Source organism: Xenopus tropicalis, chromosome 9 (assembly GCF_000004195.4).
Source record: "Xenopus tropicalis strain Nigerian chromosome 9, UCB_Xtro_10.0, whole genome shotgun sequence".
Classification (NCBI taxonomy): domain Eukaryota; kingdom Metazoa; phylum Chordata; class Amphibia; order Anura; family Pipidae; genus Xenopus; species Xenopus tropicalis.
Genome location: NC_030685.2, coordinates 47,515,683 through 47,541,141, shown reverse-complemented (window position 1 = coordinate 47,541,141; position 25,459 = coordinate 47,515,683). Strand labels below are relative to the sequence as shown.

Below are 25,459 nucleotides of genomic sequence, written 5' to 3'. Positions count from 1 at the left end.
AGTAAGACTATGAGGAAGCTTCCTGCTGATTGGCTACATTCCTAAGGGGTGGAGGGAGTTCTTAGCATTCTTGAGGGAGGGGGGAGCAGGAGAGATCTGTGCAGACTCTGGTACAGGAATTACAGAGATAAGGAAGGAGACAAGAAATTCAAGCAGTTTAGTAGCAATTTTTATTGGAATTCACTCAGAAATCTTCATCAAAGTAAATATTATCATTATAATAAAATAATGCTCTGAATTGGCACAGTCTTTGTCTACAGTGTTATGGTTACAGGAACAGTATTTATGGAATGGTAAAAATGTTTTTGTGATATTTCATTATCGTATATTCATATTAAAACAAGAATTTAGCATCCAGAAAGAGACGGAAATCTCAAGAAAGTATCTTTATAGGTTGCACTTTAATTGCAGCTTTTCTCACAAGTTCTGAAATATCTCTTCCAAGAGAAGCTCTATTAAAAAAAAAAACATATTAGTCATTGATATAGTAATCCAAAAGGTGCCATATCTCTTAATTTATAGCATTAAGGTCAGTACACTTGGGGGCAGATTTATTACTATTCTGATTTCCGTGGTTTTAGAGTTTTTTGAAACCACAACTAAACTCAGGGTTGTTTTCTCTGGATAGTGATATGCAGCCTTTTCACCAGGGGAAATTTTTTGCATTTATATGCATACGCATGCCCATAATATCCTTCCAAAGATCATTGTAAATGTATATAGGTGTGTCCTAGCAAAATATTATGATTATTAAAAACACAGAATTTGCTCATACAGCAATTTTATCATAATATATCTCACTGATCAATTGAGTCAAATTTTCTATTTACTCATAAATGGAGCTGTTGACTGACATTAGAGTTTGGTAGATATCAAGAACAATTTCTCTTGCAACATAATAATTTTCGCAGTTTACCTTGATTCATAGCAGGCACCATCTGCATTATGCAGAACACCAACACCGCTCTGTAATTTCTCAATCCCATTCCTAAAAGAGATTAATATTTTTTAACTTTCACTGTTCTATATGTCTTTTGCCAGAATTAAAACAGGGAATCAAACCAATACAAAATTGCCTCTGTTGATTAAGCAGAATCTGCTTATTCAATAGTTGAATCAAGAGTGTTACTTCTTAAAGTGAGTACAAACACTGTAGAATGGTAGCTGACAGCTTGTTGTTGGTTTAGAGAGATTCCTTTAAGGCGCAGGTCTGACCACATATAAATAAAACATCTAAGGAACAGAAAGCTCAGAAACACATGTAAGGCACAGTGCTCCCTCGTGTTACAGACTCCTTTAAAACAGGTCAAACCTAGTATTGTAAAGAGGGTTATATTGGAATGATTGGGACTTGCCTTATAAAAGAGCTTGATTTTTGTTTATAATACCTTTCCTCTTTCAGATGCAGCTTTCAAAGGAAACCAGAATTGAGACCACTTTTTTTTCCTTCATGAGAAAAATATTTGAAAATAGATATGCAAAGATAGCTCAAACTCTGAGGAATGCTGGTACTTATTATTTGGGATATATCACCCAAACAAACAAATTCACTAGCCATGGAATGTAATAAATACAGTTGCATCCATTTTGGCAAACTGGACACAACTGTGGTAGGCACAGTGCAACTGCATCAAGATAATTTCACTGCACTTTTGGATGTTAATGAGCCCTTAAAGAAATACTGACACCAAAAATCAACCTTTTGTACATCTATCATAACAATGTCTTTGCACGCTATTTATAATTTTGCTATATAAGTATTTGCCTGATGCTTTTACATTACCGGTCTGATCCCCCGTGTCCCTCTATGAGGGGGCTGCTATATTTGTGCAGCAGTAGGCCATTAGCATTAACAGGCTGAGAAGGGACAGTCAGGCTGGCAAAACAGTCAGGTTTAGGAAATTTAAATAACACTTACAAAAGCAGCCCTATTAGCAAAAAATTATCAACATGACCTATAGGTAACTTTTTATGTAGATTCATATTTTAGTAATGTTGTTAATCCTGTAAGGCTGGGGAATGGTAGGATTACTAAAGCAGAACACTGACTGCTGAGTGATGATGTCTTTTAAAAATGAATTAGAATCTCAATCAAATCAAAAAAACTGCAAAAAAAAAAAGGGGCTGGAAGTGCAGGTCAAGACATACAGAGACCACAGCACAGTCACAGACTGCAACATAACAGTCAGAGACACATTTAAATTACCATTATAGAACTGGCAGATTACTGTAAAGAAAAATCAACAACCCCAGAACGTATAGCAAATGTGCAAGTGGTTGAACCCCTGGGTAATAGTGACCATAATGTTATTTCATTTGATGTTTGGTGCAGGAAACAAATTTACACGGGGGCAACAAAAACACTGAATTTTAGGAAGGCAAATTTTAGCTTCTTAAGGGCAATGCTTCAGGGTATAGAGTGCAGCATTATGTTTTCTGCTAAAAACAGAGAACGGAAATGGTTGTCATTTAAAATGATATTACATCATTACTGTTCTATATTTATTCCATTAAGAAGTACATTTTGGAAGCATTAATATCACCCTATGTGGCTTAATTCAGAGGTAAAGACGTTAATAGGGAAAAAAGAAAAGCATTTAAGAAATATAAGTCAGAGGGGACAGAAGTTGCATTTAATGAATATAAACACTATAACAAGTGTTGTAAAAAAGCAATCTGGAAGGCAAAGATAGAAAATAAGGAGCTCATTGCGGCCGAGGCCAAGACTAACCCCAAAAAAGTTGTTTAAGTATATTAAAAATAAAAAGATGCAGGTTGAAAGTGTGGCCCCATTGAATTATGGTAACAATATAGTTACAACGTATACAGAAAAGGAAATGTGCTAAACCAGTTTTTTTCTTCGGTGTATACAATAGAGGAGCCAAAGTGCTAAGTCCCACCCAATAGCTGCAATGTTGGCTCAGGTCACTCTAGTCAGTGGTTGATGAAGGATATGGTGCATAAAGGTTTACTCAAAATTAATGTAAACAAAGTCCCAGGGCCAGATGGAATACACCCTTGGGTACTGAGAGAGCTAGGGTCAGTTTTAAAATGGCCTCTGTTTCTGATATTCTCAGACTCCCTTTCATCTGGTATGGTACCTATGGATTGGAGGAAAGCTCATGTCATTCCTATATTTAAAAAGGGATTACGATCTCAGCCTGGAAATTATAGGCCAGTAAGTCTGACATCCATGGTGGGCAAGTTATTAGAAGACTTGTTAAAGGATCACATAAAAAATTATGTTATGAAGAATGGCATTATGAGCAGTAATCAGCATGGCTTTATGGACTTTAAAAACATAGCATACAAGAGAAATGTAATTGCTTTTTATGATGAGGTTAGTAAGAAGCTGGAAGTTGGGGTTGTAGCAGATGTGATCTATTTGGATTTTGCCAAAGCATGTTATACAGTGTCCCACAAAAGACTGCTTTCTAAACTAAGGCCTGTTGGACTTACTGAAGTCGTTTGCAATTGGATAGGAAACTGGCTACAGGATCGGGTACAGAGGGTGGTCGTTAAGGGTATATTTTCTACTTGAAATAAGGTTCTCAGTGTTCTGTACTGGGTCCACTTTTGTTTAACTTGTTCATAAATGACTTAGGGGAGGGTATTATAAGCAATGTATCAGTGTTTACAGATGACACAAAACACTGCAGCCCAATCAATTCTATCCAGGATGTGGCATCCTTGCAGCAGGATCTTGACCCACTGGCAATCTGGGCGGCAGTGGCAGATGATATTTAATGTGTATAAATGTAAGGTCATGCACCTGGGATGTAAGAATATGCAAGCCACTTATACCCTTAATGGGACTGCACTAGGCAAATTCCTAATGGAGAAGGACCTTGGAGTCCTTGTAGATAATAAACTTGGCTGTAGCAAGCAATGCCAGGCAGCAGCTGCAAGGGCAAACAAGGTTTGAGCTGTATTAAAAGGGGTATAGATTCACGGGAGGAGGGGGTTATTCTTCCACTTTGCAGAGCGCTGGTAAGGCCCCATCTAGTATATGCTGTTCAGTTTTGGTCTCCAGTGCTCAAACGGGACATTATTAAATTAAAGAGAGTACATAGAAGGGCAACTAAGATGGTAAAGGGTATGGAAAGTCTCAGTTATGAAGAAAGACTGGCCAACTTAGGGTTGTTTACACTGGAGAAGTGGAGCTTAAGAGGTGACATGATAACTATGTATAAATATATAAGGGGATCATATAATAACCTCTCTAATGCTTTATTTACCAGTAGGTCCTTCCAATGGACACAAGGGCACCCACTCCAATTAGAAAAAAGGAGGTTCCATATAAATATTCGGAAAGGATTTTTTTTCAGTGAGAGCTTTGAAACTGTGGAATTCCCTCTCTAAATCAGTCTTACTGGCTGATACATTATACAGCTTTAAGAAAGGGTTGGATGGCTTTTTAGCAAGTGAAGAAACCCAGCTACTGGTCACTGGGTGTGCTTGTGGCTGATATACAAAGTAACTTAGGTTGAAAAAAAATCTTTTATTTAACCTACATATAAATCTTCATAAACCTACATAAAAAAAACCTACATATCTGCATAAAAACTTGCCTGCTAGATAAACCAGAGGAGGCAAAAAAAAAACGTGAAAACTGAACCATTCACTGAATCAAATATCTCTTTGTTCACATTGCAGAGATTTCATTTTTAATTTTGGTATGTGGAGGAATTGGTTTCTTCAGATCCAAGACAAACTGAAAGGCTTTTTTAGGGTTCTTTTTTGGGGTTGGTGTAAAATAGTTTGTGTTGCTGTAAGGAAAACCAAACAGTTACTTTTTTTCTTGCACATTTCCTGAACAACAGATAGGACAGGAACATCTGTTTTTGGTTCAGTCAGTGAAAATAAGTATCAGTACTTGTGATGCATAACATCATGATTCAGCTGCCAGTCAGCAACTCCCCTCACACACACAAATATTGTGGGTACCAGACAGCACAAGGAGAAGTGACAAGTCACAAAAGGCTGACTGCCCACCCACTTGAACTGAACCTGTTCTAGCTGGCACTCATGGCCTGCATTAAGATGATAGGGCCAATTTCCAAATGCAACCCATGCTGGTTATTCTGTGGTACCCAGGACTCTATTCTATCTCTCCATCCATGTGTCCAAGGCACATTATTGCAGAAGTCCTGGTCTTTAATCTTTCCCTGATATATTTTCTGGACAGCAATTGATTCCTCCCAGCACACCTCCCATATAGATCTAATTTGTGCAGCAACTTTCTAATGGCAGACTCATACATTTTGGCATCAGTAGAGGTAAGAACTAGCTGTAGGTCTCATGATGAAATCCATGAGTTCTTACAGACTTCTTTTAGCATGTTTTGCTCTCTGGCTGGAGATGCCTGGCCAAGTTGGCAGTTGTTTGATGATCTTGTAGATGATCTTCAGAAATGATGTTGTTTGGCAGTCTATCTTAAAGACCTTCCCTGACTCACAGGAATCTATAACCTTCTTTCAAAATGCCTTTGAACTCTCTTTTAATCTTAAGTAGGTGATATCACACACTTCACCAACAAACATTAACCCCAACTAAATGTCTAAGGTTTAAATAAGAGTTTCCTTTCTAATGATTTTTCAATCATTTGAAAATGGTTCTAATTTTAGGTATGTGAGCTAACGATCATTTTTTTCACATACAAAATTAGCATTTCTATTTAAATTACACAATGGACAATGATGCTTTACAGTTATGATATATTTCTTACATATAGGTATAGCCAAGTTAATTGTAAATGAGGCAGATCCTTCTTGAGATTCTGAAAACTGGAGCCATTTTTTATTGAATTTAACAGGTCATATATCTATGTAACAGGTTGTATAACTTATTTTATTCATATATATCTCAACTGGTCAAATCCAAATCCTGTTGAAAAAGGCCAAATCTTGGCTGAATCCCAAACCGAATCCTGGAGTGCATCTCTACCACATCAATTGACTTACCATGCAATCATAACTCCATTGTCTGTGCAAAGCCTTGGTGGGGGACACAACAAAGTCATATCTGATTCATGAGTTACAGTTTGCAGAGCTTTTCTTATATAACGATTGCTAGCAACTCCACCAGATACAACCTAAACAATAAACAAAATTAAATAAATTATACCTTGTGTGCTTTATGGCTCTTAATATGTTTAAGTAAGTGACTGGGTGGTATAGGAAGCTTTATATTCTTAAACTGCGTGCTTTTTTTGTCCTAATAAACTGAACTATACATTTCTAGTGCCTGGTCTAAATGCTATAAGAACTAAAACATTTTTTTCCCTTTTCCTCGCCATAAAATGTGTTTTATATAGAATTAAACATGCATCTTTGTTCAACCTCACTACTATATAACTATATTTAAGCATACATTCCTCCATTTTTAAATGACAGACACTGCTGGAAGCAGTAGCTTAGAGCAGCTTAAGAGTTAAGAGAGTTATAAGGATGGCTATATACATATTAAGTGTAGCCAAAGCAAAAAGTATGAGCTCTGGGTCTACCTTCCACAAAACTTCTAAACAAAGGTATCTTGGCCTTAATAATGTTGTTTGCACAGAAACTTGTCTAAAGAATCATGTACAGGGGGTTGTTATCAACTGTACATTCTCTGTTTGGAGCAAGGTTTACCAGTAGTAGGGTTCTGTATTGGGTCTACTTATTTAAGCTGTTCATTTATGACTTAGCGGTGGGCACTGTAAGTACAGTCCAAATCTCAAAAGCAAAAATTACCTGTTAAAACATGTGTCTCCAGCCAACTTCAACTCGTTCCCCTTTACACTAGCCCTGTAGAGGCTGGTGTTGATTTGTCCCCTTGGCAACAACAGAAGCATCAACAAGCTACAGGATATTGTGGACATAACAGAAAGCTGGACTGCCATAAGCAGTGTAGTACATAGTGGTCTGTGAGTAACAACCCATTAACAAGTTTTGCAGGGGACAAGGCAAATTGTATCTATCTGCTAGATAGGTGCATAATAGCTAATTGATTTATCCATATTATGCACATTGAGGAGGAAAGCTGCCTTTCCTGCAGATAAAACAAAACTACACAGGCCAATACATTTAATAACTCTCTTCATTTGCTTCTGTGTTTGGTCCTATAGGTGATGTCTGGTATACCCTCATGGCAGACCAGGGAGTGGTCTCCTCACTGGTATTAGCATCACTTGTTTGCTATTTCTTCTGTAAAAGTGACTGTCAGCTTCCACTATACATGAACTTTGAGCAACCTTCTCTAAAGAATACCTTTAGAGACTGGTTAAAGGGATTCTTTATAATGTTTAAGATGCAGTATTTATTACTAAATTATACAGTGTACATTGCAAACAATTCATTGTACCATTTAAAATTGTATTCTTTAACTAATAAATGTATAGAATAAAAGTATTTATTTTATACATTTATTGGTTAAAGAATGCAATTCTAACATTTTAAATTTTATTCTTTAACCAAAAAATGTATTTTAGTTGTAATATTGGTGTGTAGGCAACCATCTTAAGTCATTGTGCCTGACCCCGTGCTTCTAATAACAGCCAGCACTGTACAAAGCAACTGCTTTCAGATAAGCTATTATTTTTCATATTCAGTGTAACTGGAGGAGTTATGGCTGATCTTAGGTGATGTATAATTAGGTGCTATTCTCATGTCTACCACTAGGTGGGACGTGGGAGCATTTTTAGCAATGCAGATGTCAGGGAGCAGCTATCTTGTTACCTATCCATAGTTCTGCTGAACTTCAATTTGTAATGCAGCACTAAAGAGTGATTGAAGTTTAAGAGCATAAGTCAGATGGCTGAGGGCACCCAAGAAACCAAGAATATGTCTAGCACAATGTCAATATTCAAAATTTAATTTAAAAAAAAATGTTTGCTCTTTTGCGATTTTAATGCAAGATTCTACTGAAGTAGTTATTAAATTGATGCACATGTTCTAAATACATTTAATACATGTTAGTTACTGAGCTAAAACAATTAAAAAAAGGGTCTTCTAAACAGTTTAATGCCAAATATGCATAGAATCACCAAAGAATATGGCACGTAAGGACCCTTAAATTAAAAATAGTGCATATGAATTTTCATGGCTAGCACTTCAGCTCCTAAAAAACAAATTATGTTTGTTATAAGACATCCTAAAAGACCCGAAAAAACAATATATTTTTGAAAAGTACACATTCATAAAATAAGTAAATATATACTAGTTATAAAATTATAAAAAAATATAATGGTCAAGAATTCTTACCAAGCATGCCCGCTCAGTTGGTATCAGTCCTTCTCTTTTGCAGTAGTAAATAGCTCGCTGTGTTCGCTGGGCTAAATGAAGAGCCACTGTGTGCTGGACAGCAGCAGCAATATCTGCTACACAAGGTAACAGTTGTCCCTTACTTATACCTATCAAACACAAGATTATTTATATAGTAAACAATGTGTATCTTAACAAAATTAAAAGTAGAAACAAATAAAAGATTTAGAGATTTAAAATTCAAAAGTGTGCTCATAAAGGACTGAATGTTTAAATGAATATAAGCTGCAAACACAGTAAGCATTCAACAGTCATAGTGGTACATGTGTATTTTAAAGGAGAACTAAAGCCTAACTAATGCAATAGGTTAGAAATGTTGTACATTATGATTTGGCTTTCTCTACCAGCCCAAGGCAACCACTACCCTATAGAAGAGAAGATAAGTGCCACCAACGATGCCCCCACAAGCTCCCCATCTTCTTTTCTGTCGATTCCCCGCACAGGCTCTGTGCTGCTGTCAGTTCAGGGACCCACTCACAATATACTGTATAGAATATAAATGTAACAGTATGAACCCTAGTCTTAATTCATCAGATTCACGTTATATGAAACCTCTGAATCCAGAGCACATCAGAATTAAAAAATCAGGCCCATAACATCAATTTATATAATAGGCCAGCCTCATTTTCTCTTGATACTGAACATGTGCACTGTCCCAGACAGTTCTAACAGAATGCAAGATGGGGAGCTCCTGTGACAAATGGAAAGACCTATATTATTATTACTATAGGGATACTGACACTTTAAGCTAGTGCAGTCAGCTTAGTATATAAAAAAATGAAATTTTTAGCCATATTTCTAGTAAAGCCCTTAACGCCCCTATTTAATCGGAAGTTATTTAGTTTTGGTGGCTCTCCCCCGGTCTCCCTTCCCCCAGAGGCATTCTCCCAAATTAAGCAATTTCTCTGGCGTCCTGAAGTGATTTCCGGCACGCATGCGCAATAAGCATTCTGTGATTGCTGCAGTGCGGCTTTTGTGCATGTGCGTGATGTTACTTCCACAAGTGCGCCTCAGTGTGTGACGTCACCTCCACCTAGCGAAAAAAGCAGTACGTTGACAGCTCTCTTTCTAGCCATATTCATCTTAAGGGTGTAATTCTTCTTTAATAACTCAGATTACTTTCAAAGCTACTCTTTATGTTTCTCTCTTTATATAGCTTCTAAGCTATATTTTGTTCTGGACAAGAAAACAGGGATTTATTCTTTTAAGTGCCACCCCACATAGAATCAAAGTTCTGTGAATAAAAGTACTGAAGTGCTACAGAACGTAGATTCTGCATTGTGATGCACTTCCAGGTTTGGGAGCAGTGGAGAGGTTATTAAAGCCGCTCCTTTGCTCCCCGCTTATTCCCCAGCCCCTAGGCAACGAGCAGAGGTGAGGAACGAGTGGCCCCAGGGGCGCAATCACCCAGGAGCCCCATAGGAAATGTCCCCATAGCCTCCTGCCTCCCCCCAGCACCGCCCACTCACTGATCACATGAGGACAATGCTGCTCTGGTTCCTGGGTCCCTCCTGCCTCCTTCTAGGACAATCTGCCTGCCAACCCCAGGTAAGTGTAGAAAAACACACAAACACACTCTTATTACACTAATACACACATAGGGGTATATTTATCATGCTGTGTAAAAAGTGGAGTAAAACATCACCGGTGATGTTGCTCATAGCAGCCAATCAGATGCTTTGCTTTGGTTTTCTAACTTTTGAAATCTAGTTGTTGATTGGTTGCCCTGGGCAACATCACCAGTAATGTTTCACTCCACTTTTTACACAGCACAATAAGGGGTATATTTATTGTGCTGTGTAAAAAGTGGAGTGATGCATTACTGTTGATGTTGCCCAGGGCAACCAATCAGCAAGTAAATTTCAACAGTTAGAAAACAAAAGAAAAGCATCTGATTGGCTGCTATGATCAACATCACCAATAATGTTTCACTCCACTTTTTACACAGTATGATAAATATACCCTTAATATACTCCTTATACTTACACACACATAGATTTTGGGGGAGCAATTACACTTGCACACACATAACACGCATTTTGCCAAGTGTACACACAAACTTACACAATTTTATGTTTTTTTTTTAATTGCATCTTTTTTTTTTTTTTTAAATGTTTTCTTGCCATTGTGGATAGTGTATTCACTCACCACACTGTGCACACCTAAGTATCTTATTTCAGTGCTTTTATTAAATTTTCTGTGATTTTGGTGCATTTGCATTTGTTCCTTTGATTTGGTTTGTAAAACTAATTTGCCCAAGCCAAAATAATGGAACAGTGATTCTAACTGCAAATTATAGTAGCCGAAAAAAAAAACCTGTTTGATTGTAGTGGGGTTTTTTTTTTTTGGATTTTAGCGATTTTATTACATTGTTCTTTACCTATGTAAATCTTGTCTGCTCTATATTGATTTGGGTGCCTCTGTACACCACATAGTTTCTGTAAATCTATGTATAATGGGCATCAAATTGTTCAGTAGACCCCTGACGTTTATATTTACAATATTTTATGTTGATACGTTACAAAATGTGATGATTTTCAAAAATGTCATAAAAACCATTATGTTTAGAATAGCTTTGTAGTTTGCATTAGAAAGATATATGTACCCGTTTTTGTCTATCATAATGTGTATTATGTATGGTTTTATAGGGTCTCCTACTGTTAGGGGATCTTATGGCACATAATACACACACCAGGAGCTTATATTGCAGCGTTCAGAGCATCAGACTTGAAAATTCATATGCACTATTTTCATTTTGGTGTCTCTATACGCAACATAGTTTGGTAATTCTATGCATATTGGGCATCAATCTGTTCAGTAGGCCCATGGCATTCATATTTAGAATGTTATATGTTGGGTTTGGAATCTTAAGTATACCATATTCTGTTGTAATGCTTTGAAAATTTGGTATTTTTGCTGTGAGTTTTTGAACTATAGAATTCAAATCTCTAACTATACATACAGTATCAGGTATTGGCACACTCCGGACACAGAGTTTGGCACACACAGGCAGAATAGGGCATGGAGAGTATGGCACACACCGGCAGCATAGCGCAGGGAGAGTATGGCACACACAGGCAGTACTCTGCCTTCTCTATGCTACTTGTGTGTGCCATGCTCTGCCTGCCCTACCCTGCCTGTGTGTGCCATACTCTGTTTGCCTTCTGCTGCCTGTGTGTATGGCAGACACACACAGCATACACTGACACAATGCTAGCACTGAGGTGTGAACAGGGGAACAATGTGGGCGATTAGAGCCTGAGCTTGAGGTGTGAACAATGTAGGGGGTGAAAAATGTGAACAGTACAGGAGATTACATATTTAAACAACACAGGGGGGTTACAGCCTGAATATGAGATGTGAACCATGCAGAGGGCCATTTAATCTCCGTACTGATGTCATTTAAAGCTTCCACAAAGGTAAACCATCAAAGCAGCCAGACAGGTGGGGGGCCACACAGAGTGGGGTCATGCGACCCGCGGGCCGCCAGTTGGACAGCCCTGTTGTAGATAATAAACTTGGCTGTAGCAAGCAATGCATTCAACAGCTGCAAGGGCAAACAAGGTTCTGAGCTGTATTAAAAGGGGCATAGATTTACAAGAGGAGTGGTCATTCCTCCACTTTACAGAACACTGATTGGTAAGGTCCCATGCCAGTTTTGGTTTCCAGTGGTCAAACAGGATATTACTGAATTAAAGAGGGTCCAAAGAAGGGCAACTAAGCTGGTAAAGGGTATGAAAGGTTTCAGTTATAAAGAAAGACTGGAAAATCTGGGTCTGTTTAAACAGGTGGTGCTAAAGGAGTAATATAACAACTACGTATAAATATTTAAGGGGATCATAAAATTATCTCTCTAATGTTTTCTTTACCAGTTGGTCTTTCCAGCACATACAAGGAAGGATTAGAAGGAAGAAGGTTCCATCTAAATATTCGGAAAGTGTTTTTTACAGTGAGAGCTGTAAAGCTGTAGAATTCTCTCTATGGCTCAGTGGTACTGCCTGACACATTAGATAGCTTCAAGAAGGGATTGGATGTTTTTTTCAGCAAGTGAGGGAATACAGAATCAGTGAAAATAGGCAGGCCTGGATTTGCCGCCCCGCCGCAGCGAAATGTTTACACTTTGCTCCAATACGGAGCAATGGTGACCTCTCCCCACTGCTCCGTATGGGAGTTTTAACGTTGGCGCATGCACTCTCGCGGGGGGGGGGAGGTTGCGCGTGCGCAGAATGGGGCCGGCCTCAGGGCACCTCCAGTAGAAATCTGGCGCTGAAAATAGGTCTTGGTACAAGTTGATCCAGGGACTGGTCTGATTGCCATTTTGGGGTCAAGAAGGAAAAAGCTTAACTAGACCATGGTTATATGCATCTTGTAGTCTTCTTTCTACTTTATTATTAAATAAATGAATGTTAAAGTTTTATATATTCCCTGTAAATATTATGTGAAACTATGACTGCAAGAAATTCTTACTATTGATACTATTGTTAGATACAAGGTTACACAATTTTCAATACAATACTTGAAAGAACAGATACCCTTATACTATTCATATTAGTCATTTTGTGGATAGCACAGGTCTGAACATTTTGTTCAAACACTAATATCAGTCTGTGTATAGTCAATCTGATGACAACTGAACAATAGACGCAAAGAAAGATGTTCCTGGCTGATCTCTTTATATTCATGTATGTTGATATATCTTTCCTACAATCTTGTTTGCAAGATTGCAGTCTCGATGTTAATAATTCATCATTTTATATACTGTATCCATACAATCGGTCTTAGTTAGTCCATTATTTGATAATAGCAGTGTGTGTGGCTGACTTAAAAATAATAGCAACAACAATAACATATCTTAAACCACAGTGTCCACTCTAAAAAGACACATCATTAATACATTTTAAACAGAAAAAACTACAATGATAAGAAGTTTGGGATCTAGCAACAGTTAAATATACCTTTTTCTGCTTCCTTTTGTTCGATGACCTTGTTTACTTGGTTACGTAGCCCAGCAAAAGAAAAATTGCAGTCTCGGTGGTGTGACATTGGAATCTTCAGTTTGCAAATCTTTCTGTTCCCATGTAAAGCCAAGTGTTCTATTGCTTCTCCTCCACTCATGCCTGAGCACTGTGGGTGGTTTATTAATGACAGCCGTCTTGCAACCTAAGGTATCAACTATGTATTAACATTACTTTTCATGTAGTTGCCAAAATGTGCATGTATATATACTTCATTCAAGACAATAATCAATAACCTACAAAATTAAGATATTTATAGAAAGGAATCAGAGCACCGAGACCTGCAACAATTCTTTTATCTGCAGGAAAAGATGCAAAAAAAATCTTCCACCCACTTTTTGAGCATGTACTCTCCTGCAGGGAGTAAATTAACCATTTTGTTTAAAATGCTGTGTAAAATGAGTGATATAAGAACAGTAAGTACAACATATAAAGCAATGACCTATTGCAACTATATTCCTGACAAATACTCTCTTAAATACTATTAACAAAGGTACTTGCATGATGAATACACAATCCTTACACCTGAAAATCAATGTGGCAGTTCAGCCTGCCCTAATGAATTAATATGTTAACTAAATCCCAGCTGCAAATGGAGTCATATTGAGTGTTACATTCATCAAAAATTGAAGTAAACATTCTCCACTAGTCACTGCTGCGACCACAATAACTGGCCAAAACATAGATTATATACAGTGGTAAAATGGAACACTGGACCAGTGTTGTGAGAACCTCAGGGGGTCTGTACCTTAACAGTCTAACCTCATAGTTCAATCTTTCATCCCTTTAACCAGTTTGATAGCACATCTCAGCACTCTCTCCAGCTCATTAATATCCTTCTTAAGGACTGGAGCCCAAAACTGCACTGCATACTCAAGGTGAGGCCTTACCAGGGACCTATAAAGAGGCAAAATTATGTTTGTATCCTTTAAGTTAATGCCCCTTTCCATACAAGACAGCACTTTATTTTCTGTAGTAGCCACAGAATGACACTGCCTGGAATTAGACAACTTGTTATCAATAAAAATACCCAGATCCTTCTTAATTAAAAGGGATACTGTCATGATTTTTATGGTATACAATTCTAAATTACACTTTTTAAATAGCATTGGTGTGTAGGCAGCCATCTCAGTGCATTGTGCCTGTGTCTGAGCTTTCAGAAGGAGCCAGCGATACACATTAGAACTGCTTTCAGATAACCTATTGTTTCTCCTACTCCCATGTAACTGGAGGAGTCGCAAGTTGGCCTTGGATTTCTTACTACTGAGTGCTATTCTGATATCTATTGGGAGCTGCTATCTTGCTGCCTTACCATTGTTCTGTTTTTTAAAAATGGATTTCTGTGCAGGATTCTGCTGGGGAAGCTCAATTAACTGATGCGCTATTTTTTTTTTTTCCCGTGACAGTATTCCTTTAAGGATACCCCACTACCATTTATTGCATAACTTGCATTTATATTATTTCTACCAAAGTGCAAAATTGAACCTTATTTTGCAGTTTGCTGCCTAGTTTTCCAAATCTGTTAAATCTTTCTGCGAAGTGGCAGCATCCGGCATGGAACTTATAGTTTTACACAATTTAGTATCATCAGTAAAAATAGAAACATTACTTTATAATGCCCACCTCCAGGTAATTAATAAACAAGTTAAAATGCAAATGACTAAGGACAGACCCCTGCGGTACTCCACGAACACTTAGAAAACATTCTATTTAGCACAACTCTTTGTAAGTTTTTGGTATTATTTACTGACAGCCAGACAGCAGCTGTACACTGTAAATGACAACTTGGTGAATTGTACGATGAGAGAAATGGGCAAAAGGATCATCATCATATTATTCACTAAGAGTGGTAGTAGTCCTGTACTCCTAGAAACATAATATAATGAGGGGTAGTGGGGAATACCATCCCAAACAGATTACATTATTATAATTAGACATTGGCATCCAAAGTATATTATGCATTAGGAGCAATGGATACTGATGGTACAAACACCCTATATAGTGAGAGTCAATGGATACTCACATATAGTATTATATAGAGCGAAAGGTGTGGGCACTTCCACCCAAATATTATACATTAGGATGAAATGGATACTGGTAAGCCACGCATTTCACATACAGTGAGAAACAGTAGGAACTGACACCCAAAGAAGTCACCAAACAAACACACAGAAGCAGTGGGCTTTAGCAACTGAAGCATATTATAAACAGAGGAATTGTGTACTGTTTCATATTATAAACAGAGGCATTGTGTACTGATGCCACAAAGCAATATACAGTGGTGTGAAAAACTATTTGCCCCCTTCCTGATTTCTTATTCTTTTGCATGTTTGTCACACTTAAATGTTTCTGCTCATCAAAAACCGTTAACTATTAGTCAAAGATAACATAATTGAACACAAAATGCAGTTTTTAAATGAAGGTTTACGTTATTAAGGGAGAAAAAAAACTCCAAATCTACATGGCCCTGTGTGAAAAAGTGATTGCCCCCCTTGTTAAAAAATAACTTAACTGTGGTTTATCACACCTGAGTTCAATTTCTGTAGTCACACCCAGGCCTGATTACTGCCACACCTGTTTCAATCAAGAAATCACTTAAATAGGAGCTACCTGACACAGAGAAGTAGACCAAAAGCACCTCAAAAGCTAGACATCATGCCAAGATCCAAAGAAATTCAGGAACAAATGAGAACAAAAGTAATTGAGATCTATCAGTCTGGTAAAGGTTATAAAGCCATTTCTAAAGCTTTGGGACTCCATTATCCACAAATGGCAAAAACATGGAACAGTGGTGAACCTTCCCAGGAGTGGCCGGCCGACCAAAATTACCCCAAGAGCGCAGAGACAACTCATCCGAGAGGCCACAAAAGACCCCAGGACAACATCTAAAGAACTGCAGGCCTCACTTACCTCAATTAAGGTCAGTGTTCACGACTCCACCATAAGAAAGAGACTGGGCAAAAACAGCCTGCATGGCAGATTTCCAAGGTGCAAACCACTTTTAAGCAAAAAGAACATTAAGGCTCGTCTCAATTTTGCTAAAAAAACATCTCAATGATTGCCAAGACTTTTGGGAAAATACCTTGTGGACCGACGAGACAAAAGTTGAACTTTTTGGAAGGTGCGTGTCCCGTTACATCTGGCGTAAAAGTAGCATTTCAGAAAAAGAACATCATACCAACAGTAAAATATGGTGGTGGTAGTGTGATGGTCTGGGGTTGTTTTGCTGCTTCAGGACCTGGAAGGCTTGCTGTGATAGATGGAACCATGAATTCTACTGTCTACCAAAAAATCCTGAAGGAGAATGTCCGGCCATCTGTTCGTCAACTCAAGCTGAAGCGATCTTGGGTGCTGCAGCAGGACAATGACCCAAAACACACCAGCAAATCCACCTCTGAATGGCTGAAGAAAAACAAAATGAAGACTTTGGAGTGGCCTAGTCAAAGTCCTGACCTGAATCCTATTGAGATGTTGTGGCATGACCTTAAAAAGGCGGTTCATGCTAGAAAACCCTCAAATAAAGCTGAATTACAACAATTCTGCAAAGATGAGTGGGCCAAAATTCCTCCAGAGCGCTGTAAAAGACTCGTTGCAAGTTATCGCAAACGCTTGATTGCAGTTATTGCTGCTAAGGGTGGCCCAACCAGTTATTAGGTTCAGGGGGCAATTACTTTTTCACACAGGGCCATGTAGGTTTGGATTTTTTTTCTCCCTAAATAATAAAAACCCTCATTTAAAAACTGCATTTTGTGTTTACTTGTGTTATCTTTGACTAATAGTTAAATGTGTTTGATGATCAGAAACATTTAAGTGTGACAAACATGCAAAAGAATAAGAAATCAGGAAGGGGGCAAATAGTTTTTCACACCACTGTATACTGAAAGAGTTTGTAGACACAGAAACCCACGTATTTCCCAACCCCCTCAAGAATTAAGATACCTATAGTTATACAGCTTTGGTGGATGCTATTCGACTAGCAGCAGGAAAAACTGCACTACCCCCTACTTTAAACAGCAGTTAATGAAATAAGGCAGTACCATAAGCATGCCACTGCTGCTCGAACAAATAAGCTTTACACCACATTTCAATATTAGAAAAAATAACAACACCAATACCTTGTCCAGTGTGTCTCCTGGGGCTTCATCCAAAGAATGGCCAAGCATCACAAACTCTGATACTCCACTGACTATGGCTAAGATACAGTGACCTCCTGATATCAACAGAACCAAGAAAGGAAACTCCACAGGGTGTAAAAGTCTAACAGTCAGTGCATGGGCTTCCATGTGGTGTATGGGAATAAATGGTTTATGATATTTATTCACCAAATCTAGACTATATGAAAGGCCTACTCCAAGACACAGACCAAGTCCAGGTTTGACAGTGGTAGCAATAGCAGAAAGTTCATAAGGAGAAATCCCGCTGGCATGGATGGCTTTATTCACAACTTTTGTAATGTTGTCTCTGTGAAGGTGCTGGGCCACAGTAGGAATAATACCTCCAGTCCTGAAAAAAAATTGCCGGAAAGTTAGAGACAGCGAGAACTGTGTTTAAATACAGTACTTTTTAATTTGAGTAAATCAGTAGAAAGCCAAGGTACCTTAAACTCAATAAACTATGTTTATAAACTTCAATTTAACTTATTTATTCTATATCAAAATATTGGAGCAGGTTTTTAGATATAACTGAAACTAGAAAGGAAAGTTTGAGAACAAACTTCATGTTGGGTTGAAAAACAAAGTCACTGAATGAAATCTGATCTGTTGTTGGCTCCGCTCACTTTTTCTAACCTTGGACCACTGTTATACAGTAAAAACCATTATGCAAAGTTTGGGGACCCTCGTTTTAATAGTGTCGGAATGGAAGCAATTTCGAGTGACATCTGATTAGCGGTTGGTGGATCATCCACTTTTCTAACCTGGAACTGCAGTTACCCAGTGACTAATGCTGCAAAGTTTAGGGACCCTAGGATTAATAGTTAAAGAACAGCAGCAGTTTCAGTTAAACCAATAAAAGTCAAAAGGTAAATTGTGATTGGTGGTTGGTGGGTGTGCCCACTTTTTCTAACCTTGAGTCGAAGTCAACCATTGACAAACAGTGGGCAACCTGGCATAAATTTAAACCAATAAAATTCAATGAATGAAATCCGATTGGCTGTTAGTGGCCCAACCCACTTTTCCTATTTTTGAACTGGAGTCCCCCAGTGACCAACTTTGCAAAGTTTGGCATAAAAATTGTGACTGATAGCATTTTACCCGTCACCATTGAAAGTAAATAGGTGAAATGTGATTGGCTGTTAGTAGCTCCGCCCACTTTTTCAAAAAGAAAACTGCAGACCCCTAGTGACCAACTGTGAAAAGTTTGGGGACCCTGAGGTTAATACTGTGAGAATGGCAGCAGGTTGAATTTCCCCATTAAAAGTCAATAGGTAAAATCTGGCTCTTGGTGGCTCCGCAAACTTTTAAAAAAAACAACAAAATACTTGAATACGTAGTCATCCAGTGACTGACTGTGCAAAGTTTGGGAACCCTGGCAGCAAACCAATAAAATGCAATAGGAAAAATCTGATTGGCTGTTGGTGGCTCTGTCAACTTTTTTTCTAACCTTGAACCGCCGTTTCCTGGTACCTAACTCTGCAAACTTTGGAGACCCCGGTCTTATTACTGTGAGAATGGCAGCAGGTTGAATTTCTGCCAAGTCAATAGGTAAAATCTGATTGGCTGTTAACAGCTCCGCCCACATTTTGGCATCCAACAATCATCATATTGTTACTCAGGCTGACCTCATGACTATGTGATTCAAGTTTGGGGAGTGTAGCCTCAAAGCTGTGAGATTGGCAGCAGTTTCAATTTCCCTATAAAAGTCAATGGGTGAAATTTGATTGGCTGTTGTTGGCCCCTCCCACTTTGGGGTCATCCAACAAATGTCTTTGTTTCATTCAGGGTGACCCCATTATTATGTTATGTTGGGGGGTATAGCTTCAAAGCTGCAAGAGTGGCAGCAGTTTGAAAATCTTCCCTGTCAAAGTCAATGGGAAATTTGGGGGGTTTGGAGTGGCGCCCTCCGCCATAAGGTGAAGAAGTTTTATTACAAAATGGAGTTGGCGCTCAAAAAACAAACTAACAGGTGTTATATCAATCAATTAGTGTTTATTAATTCATTACAATAAAAATAATCACACATAATAATGTGTGATTATTTTTATTGTAATGAATTAATAAAAACTAATTGATTGATATAACACCTGTTAATTTGTTTTTTGAGTGCCAACTCCATTTTGTAATATTTTAGTTCACATTTGGGATTAGTTTGGAGGAAGGCGGCTGATCACTATACTTAATTCACTTACCTGGTGAGGACACCATTAATGGGTATTTATTAGGTTCTTAGTTAACGATTGTTTTTGGATTTAAATTTAAATTTACGTTTAGCGCGGATAAGGCTTATTATATAAGGTGAAGAAGTGTTGGAAAGTTTGGGTGTGGTACCCATAAAACTGTAGGAGGAGTAGCGGTTAGAAAATGGGGGGCAATAATAATAAGAAAAAGCGGAAGATTAAGTCGAAGAACAATATGCTGGGTTTTTCAACCCAACATAATAAAAAAAAAACACATGCATGCACTTTGTTGTTAAGGAGATGATCCCCTCATGATGTATTTAAGAAGGAAAGGTTCAATCAATGGGGGGGGTGCCAAATGCAAGACACCCTGTAGTCATTGTAATTACTTACATGATGCCCTGGGCCAGTGCTTCCATTTTCAGTAAAACTGGACTATTTGAAGTACCTCTGTGAAAGCACCACAGAGAAATCCTTCATTATTTGCGCAGGTTCACATGCGTAATAGAGACAAAGCCAAACAAAAAAAGTCAGCTTTTTCACACTTGGCATGCAGCACACCAGCAGTTTGAATAAAGAAGTGGAAGAAGAGGATCATGTGGTGCTCGCACAGACATACCCTGGGCCGGTACAGTTTTCTGCTAACAAGAGCATTTGTCTGGGGTATTAGGTAAGTGATTACAAGTACTGGGGGGGAGCCTAACATTTGATATTTACTTTTTCCCACTGGCGATTAGTTGCCCTAGGTAAACTCCCTATTTGCCATTGCACAAAGGGAATGTATCCTGTTTCTGGATGAGTATGAAGTACAGTAACAGCTCATAAAAGCCACATCCTTATGATACTCAGTTGAAGACAATACTATTATTTGGTGAAACTTAAAGGAGAACTAAACCCTACTAATGAATATGGCTAGAAATGCCAGTTTTTATATACTGAGCTTATTGCACCAGCAGAAGAGTTTGGCAACTCTATAGTAGAATTGATCCAGGGCTTTCAAATTGCCACAGTGGGTCACTATACTGGAATCTGAAAGTATCTGCAGCTCTCACATACTCAGTGTGCTTTGAGCAGCAGTAAAGAAGTTAATCTTAGGGGTTGCCGCAAATTATCAAGCACAAAATGATGTTTGCCTGTATTAGAAGCTGGTGCTACAGGGCTGATTATCACATTTTGATGCAAAATGCACTGATTTCAAATCTGCCATTTCCTAATAACCTGTATTACCGTATTTTTCGGACCAGAAGTGGGGGGAAAAAGTCCCTGCGTCTTATGGTCCGAATATAGCCTACAGATATACTTTAAAAAAATGTTTTTACTTGCCCGTGTGGTCTCCGTGCAGGGCCCTCCTCTATTTACCGGCGCTTAGCTCTGGCGCTGTACGCATGCACAATGACAATGATGCACAATACCCCACGAGGTGAGATCTTGGATGGAGCCCCAGTCCTAGGGAAACTGGCAGTAATCTTTAGCCTCTTCCATTTTCTAACAATTGCTCCAACAGTTGATCTATTTTCACCAAGCTGCTTGGCAATTGCCCCGTAGCCCTTTCCAGCCTTGTGGAGGTCCACAATTTTGTCTCTGGTGTCTTTTGACAGCTCTTTGGTCTTGCTAATGGTAGTAGTTGGAGTCTGACTGACTGTGGGGTGGACAGGTGTCTTTAAAGAGCTCAGACAGGTGCTACTAATTTAGATAAATGAGTGGAGTAGATGTGGACTTTTTAAAGGCAGAGTAACAGGTCTTTGAGAGCCAGAATTCTTGCTGATTGCCAGGTGTTCAAATACTTATGTGCAGCAGTGCAATACAAATACATTCTTTAAAAATCATACAATGTGATTTTCTGAATTTTTTTTTTAAATGCTGTCTCTCACAGTGGGAATGCGCCTACAATGTGAATTTCAGACCCCTCCATGATTTCTAAGTGGAAGAACTTGCAAAATCGCAGGGTGTTCAAATACTCATGTTCCTCACTGTATATACGGTATATTGTGTGTCAGTCCCTAAGCTCTGTAACAGACAGCAGCACAGAGCATGTGCAGTGAATCAGCAGAAAGAAGATGGGCATCTTTAGAGACACAGATCTTTATTGCTAAACGGCTGTGGATACTTTGGTTTGGTACAGAACCCCAAAACATAACGTACAACATTTCTGCTCTACTTAGTTAAGCTTTAGCTCTCCTTTAAAATGCCATTACTGTTTACATAGATCAAAATACTGACTCTCTACAGGTTGGTTTAGAATTGCCATTCTGTGTGTTACTTGCTGTTCCCTTTGTCATCTAGAAACCATTTTTGCCACTTATTTTTCAGATAAACTAATTCTTCAGTAATAAAAAAATTATACACTATATGTTTGGGAGTGGGGATTAATATTTGCTCATTACTGTACTATAGGCAGACATTGATGTGTATAGCCTTCAGTGAGTTTCTTCATATTTTATGAAAGTATACAAACAACTGATAAAGCAAAATGTGATGAGAAGAATACTGAAATGAAATATAAAATATATATTTAAATAATAATAAATCGACTCCATTCTAATAAGGTTGTTAGTCCTGGGCTTTTAACTCTATGATAAATACAAAGCCAGTAGCATTGTAGTTCAATGACTCCTAGGGGTTGTACTTGGTGGTTGATCATTTCTTTGATTTGCACCTTGATAACATTGTTGCATTTCCACTATGAGTGGGTTATACCTTATTGATTCTACATCATACTACATTGTGTATTGAAAGGTGTGTAAGAGCAGGTGGGAGTGAGTGTATGTAAGTTGTCCAGGTGTAAAAAAAATTAGAAGTGTTTTGTTCTTTCATAGTTGTTGTCTTATTCCATATCCATATGAAACATTTGATGTAATTTCTGCTTAACTAATGTTATAGAGGCAGTTTCGGGGGAGAGGCATTGTTGTTAAAGGAGAAGGAAAGGCTACTAAAGAGTTAATCTTAAAATGCAGGCATACCTTCAGTTCTCTCAATAGTGCCCTTAAGTCTCCCCATATTTCTCCCGTTCAGAGGATCAGAAGCCAAACAGTTAGAAAAAACGCTGAGCTGGGTAGAGAAGATTCCCATCATGCATCGCTCTTCCCCAGACTTGGAGACTCGGGACTATAGGCGGAACAGGAACAGGAGGCTCCCCCTAGCGTCTGGTTGGCATGGCAACCCTGGCACTTACACAGCGGCAGAATGAGTATGAGACACAGCGGCGCCGTTCACTGAAAAAAGTATGTCGAATGTAGCAGGGTATCTCTGTAAATCTTTCATTAGGCAAGCCAAAATTATAGCTTTTTACCACAGCAATAGTAGTACTATTTAATAGTGTGCTTAATAGATTTTGACTTTCCTTCTCCTTTAAAAGTGTCTTTTGGGCTGCTGTTTGGCAATCGTTTTGTTAGTTGTTTCCCAGATTTTATTGAGTTTGTTAAGTTTATGTAGATTTTGTTTATATGCAACTTGGCACTGTGGAGTAGAACTATATATACAGTCATGGCCCAAATTTTTGGCCCCCCAGAAATTTTTCCAGAAAATCAAGTATTTCTCACAGAAAAGTATTGCAGTAACACATGTTTTGCTATACACATGTTTATTCCCTGTGTGTGTATTGGAACAGAACAAAAAAAAGGGAGGAAAAAAAGCAAATTGGACATAATGTCACACAAAACTCCAAAAATGGGCTGGACAAAATTATTGGCACCCTTTCAAAATTGTGGATAAATAAGATTGTTTCAAACATGTGATGCTTCTTTAAACTCACCTGGGGCAAGTAACCGGTGTTGGATTCACATTAAATGGCAGCTCTAAAACCAGTGCAATTAGCATAATCAATTTAATAATCAGCCCTGTAGCATCAGCTTATAGGACAGACCCAGCCTCAATTGCGACAACCCCTAAGCTTAGCTTCTTAACAGCTAGAGTGTTCTGAGCATGTGAGTGTCATTGACACTCCTAACAGAATCCCAGATAGTAAGCTCCTGTGACAAATTTGAAGGTCAGGATCATTGCTGCTACCTTTAGGCTAGTGCAGTAAGTTCAGTATATAAAATATGGCATTTTAAGCCATATTCATTTTTAGGGTGTACTTCTCCTTTAAAATCACATGACTTTAGGTCACAGGATATAAAACTTTTTTTCCACCCTTGTCTTGGCATCCCTTGTATTAGGTTACAGTGGTCTGCAAGAGTATTTAAGCAGTTATTTGAAAAAGACCCCCCTAGCAGCATGCTAAATCAACAGGGTAAAAGACATGGGTAGTAATCATAAAAGGCCAGGTTTAGGTTAAAAAATAATTCATTAGAAAGTAATCAGCATACAAATGATATTTAAATCCAAAGGAATAAATTACTGTATATACTCGAGTATAAGCTGTTCCGAATATAAGCCGAGGTACCTAATTATACCTAAGAAAACTGGAAAAAGGTATTGACTCGAGTATAAGCCTAGGGTGGGAAATGCAGCTGCTACTGCTAAGTCTCAATAATCAAAATAAATACCAATAAAATTACATTAAATGAGGCATCAGTGGGGTATAAGTTTTTAGATATGTATTTCAAAGAAAAACAGTAAACTAGCTCTTTAAGTGGAGAAGAGGGTCAACAAAAACAATATGGTATCAACAATGATACTTTAAGGGTACTACCCCCTTAGCTGAATCAGCAACCAAGCTAAACACAAAGAGTTAAAAACCTTCAAAACTATGATTTATATAGAATATAAAGTGCAATGATGAAGATGAATTTGGGAGCGGGCTAGGACACTGGAGGGTCTGGTTGCGAGTGGCCTAATTTGCACACAAAGGACAGAGGGTGCTAGTCTGGAGGGACCCATGGCACCCGACTCGAGTATAAGCCGAGGGTGACTTTTTCAGCACATTTTTGGTGCTGAAAAACTAGGCTTATACTCGAGTATATACAGTAGGTCTCCCAATGAAACAGTGTACAGGGAGAGGTACTAAAAAAAGGTCTATTAATGTTTTTATGGTAATAAATTCATGACACCATATTATGATAACATTATGCAATGTTACGTATGTTGCAGTAATGTACATCTTATTACAACAGGTAATATAGAAAGCAATCATTTCTGCATAGGGTTTACTTACTTTAAATGTATGTCCTTTTGACAATGAAGGGCTTCCCCAAGTATTGTTCCATTTTCATCTACAACTGCAGCCCCGGTATCATCACAGCTTGTTTCTATCCCAAGCACTATTCTGGGATATTTCACCAAAGTACTTACTGAAACTCTTCCTCTGACAACAGCAATCCTGGATAGGTTAGAAATATATTTTGCCATAGTTTTCCACTGCAGTGTCTTTATTTTTGTAACACAGCCTAAAAGACAAACAATAATATGTCCATCATCAGAGTTGGTTGTCAGATCTCCTTTCTAAATATAGCTTGTATGGAGTAAAAGTTTGTGTACGTGAAACACCACTCCCCCTCCCCTCCTTGTGTTCCTGTCAGGAAAGAGTTAACAGTATAAGCTAGAACTAATGCATTAAACACGCCACCCACTTTACTTTATGTAAAGCAAATTGCTCTAATTCACTGCTTTTTAAATTTCGCAGCTCATCGTCCTCCAAGTCTGTAAAGCAAGGCATCCTGGGAAGGATCAGTGAGAGGACTTCTCGCGATGTTTGCTCTCCGTGCGGCTGTTATAGGAGAAGCGCCCAGCTGAACATGATGAAGTGTGAGGGGAAAGGGGAGTATGGCCAGCCGATAGCTTTAGTGCACAGTAAAACATCTAATTAACTGGTAAAAGCTGCTGCTCTCGGATTTTTGTGAAACTGCGCTCTTCAGGAAAGCAAACCC

General features: G+C 38.3%; 1 protein-coding gene across 4 annotated transcripts; it reads right to left on the bottom strand.

The window, feature by feature from the left end:
* Nucleotides 1–147: 147 nt before the first annotated feature.
* Nucleotides 148–25,459, bottom strand: osgepl1 (O-sialoglycoprotein endopeptidase-like 1). Of its 4 annotated transcripts, none has more exons than XM_031892723.1 (8): nucleotides 25,197–25,459; nucleotides 24,748–24,979; nucleotides 17,434–17,821; nucleotides 13,259–13,463; nucleotides 8,244–8,392; nucleotides 5,964–6,094; nucleotides 917–988; nucleotides 148–452 (listed from the first exon to the last, which is right to left on the bottom strand). In XM_031892723.1, exons 1-8 carry the CDS (start codon nucleotides 25,246–25,248, stop codon nucleotides 374–376), a joined length of 1,308 nt encoding a protein of 435 aa, XP_031748583.1. In that variant the 5' UTR covers nucleotides 25,249–25,459; the 3' UTR covers nucleotides 148–373. The 4 variants fall into 4 exon arrangements, with proteins under 4 accessions (XP_031748583.1, XP_012825973.1, XP_012825974.1 ...); XM_012970519.3 differs by having other exon boundaries at nucleotides 25,163–25,451; XM_012970520.3 differs by having other exon boundaries at nucleotides 25,168–25,451.

Coding starts and splice junctions, on each gene's coding strand:
- osgepl1 (XM_031892723.1), bottom strand. CDS start 25,248: ATGCCTTGCTTTACAGACTTGGAGGACGATGAGCTGCGAAATTTAAAA. Junction 24,980..25,196: donor GCTGCGAAATTTAAAAAGCA/GTGAATTAGAGC, acceptor TTTGTCTTTTAG/GCTGTGTTACAAAAATAAAG. Junction 453..916: donor GGTGCCTGCTATGAATCAAG/GTAAACTGCGAA, acceptor TTTTTTTAATAG/AGCTTCTCTTGGAAGAGATA.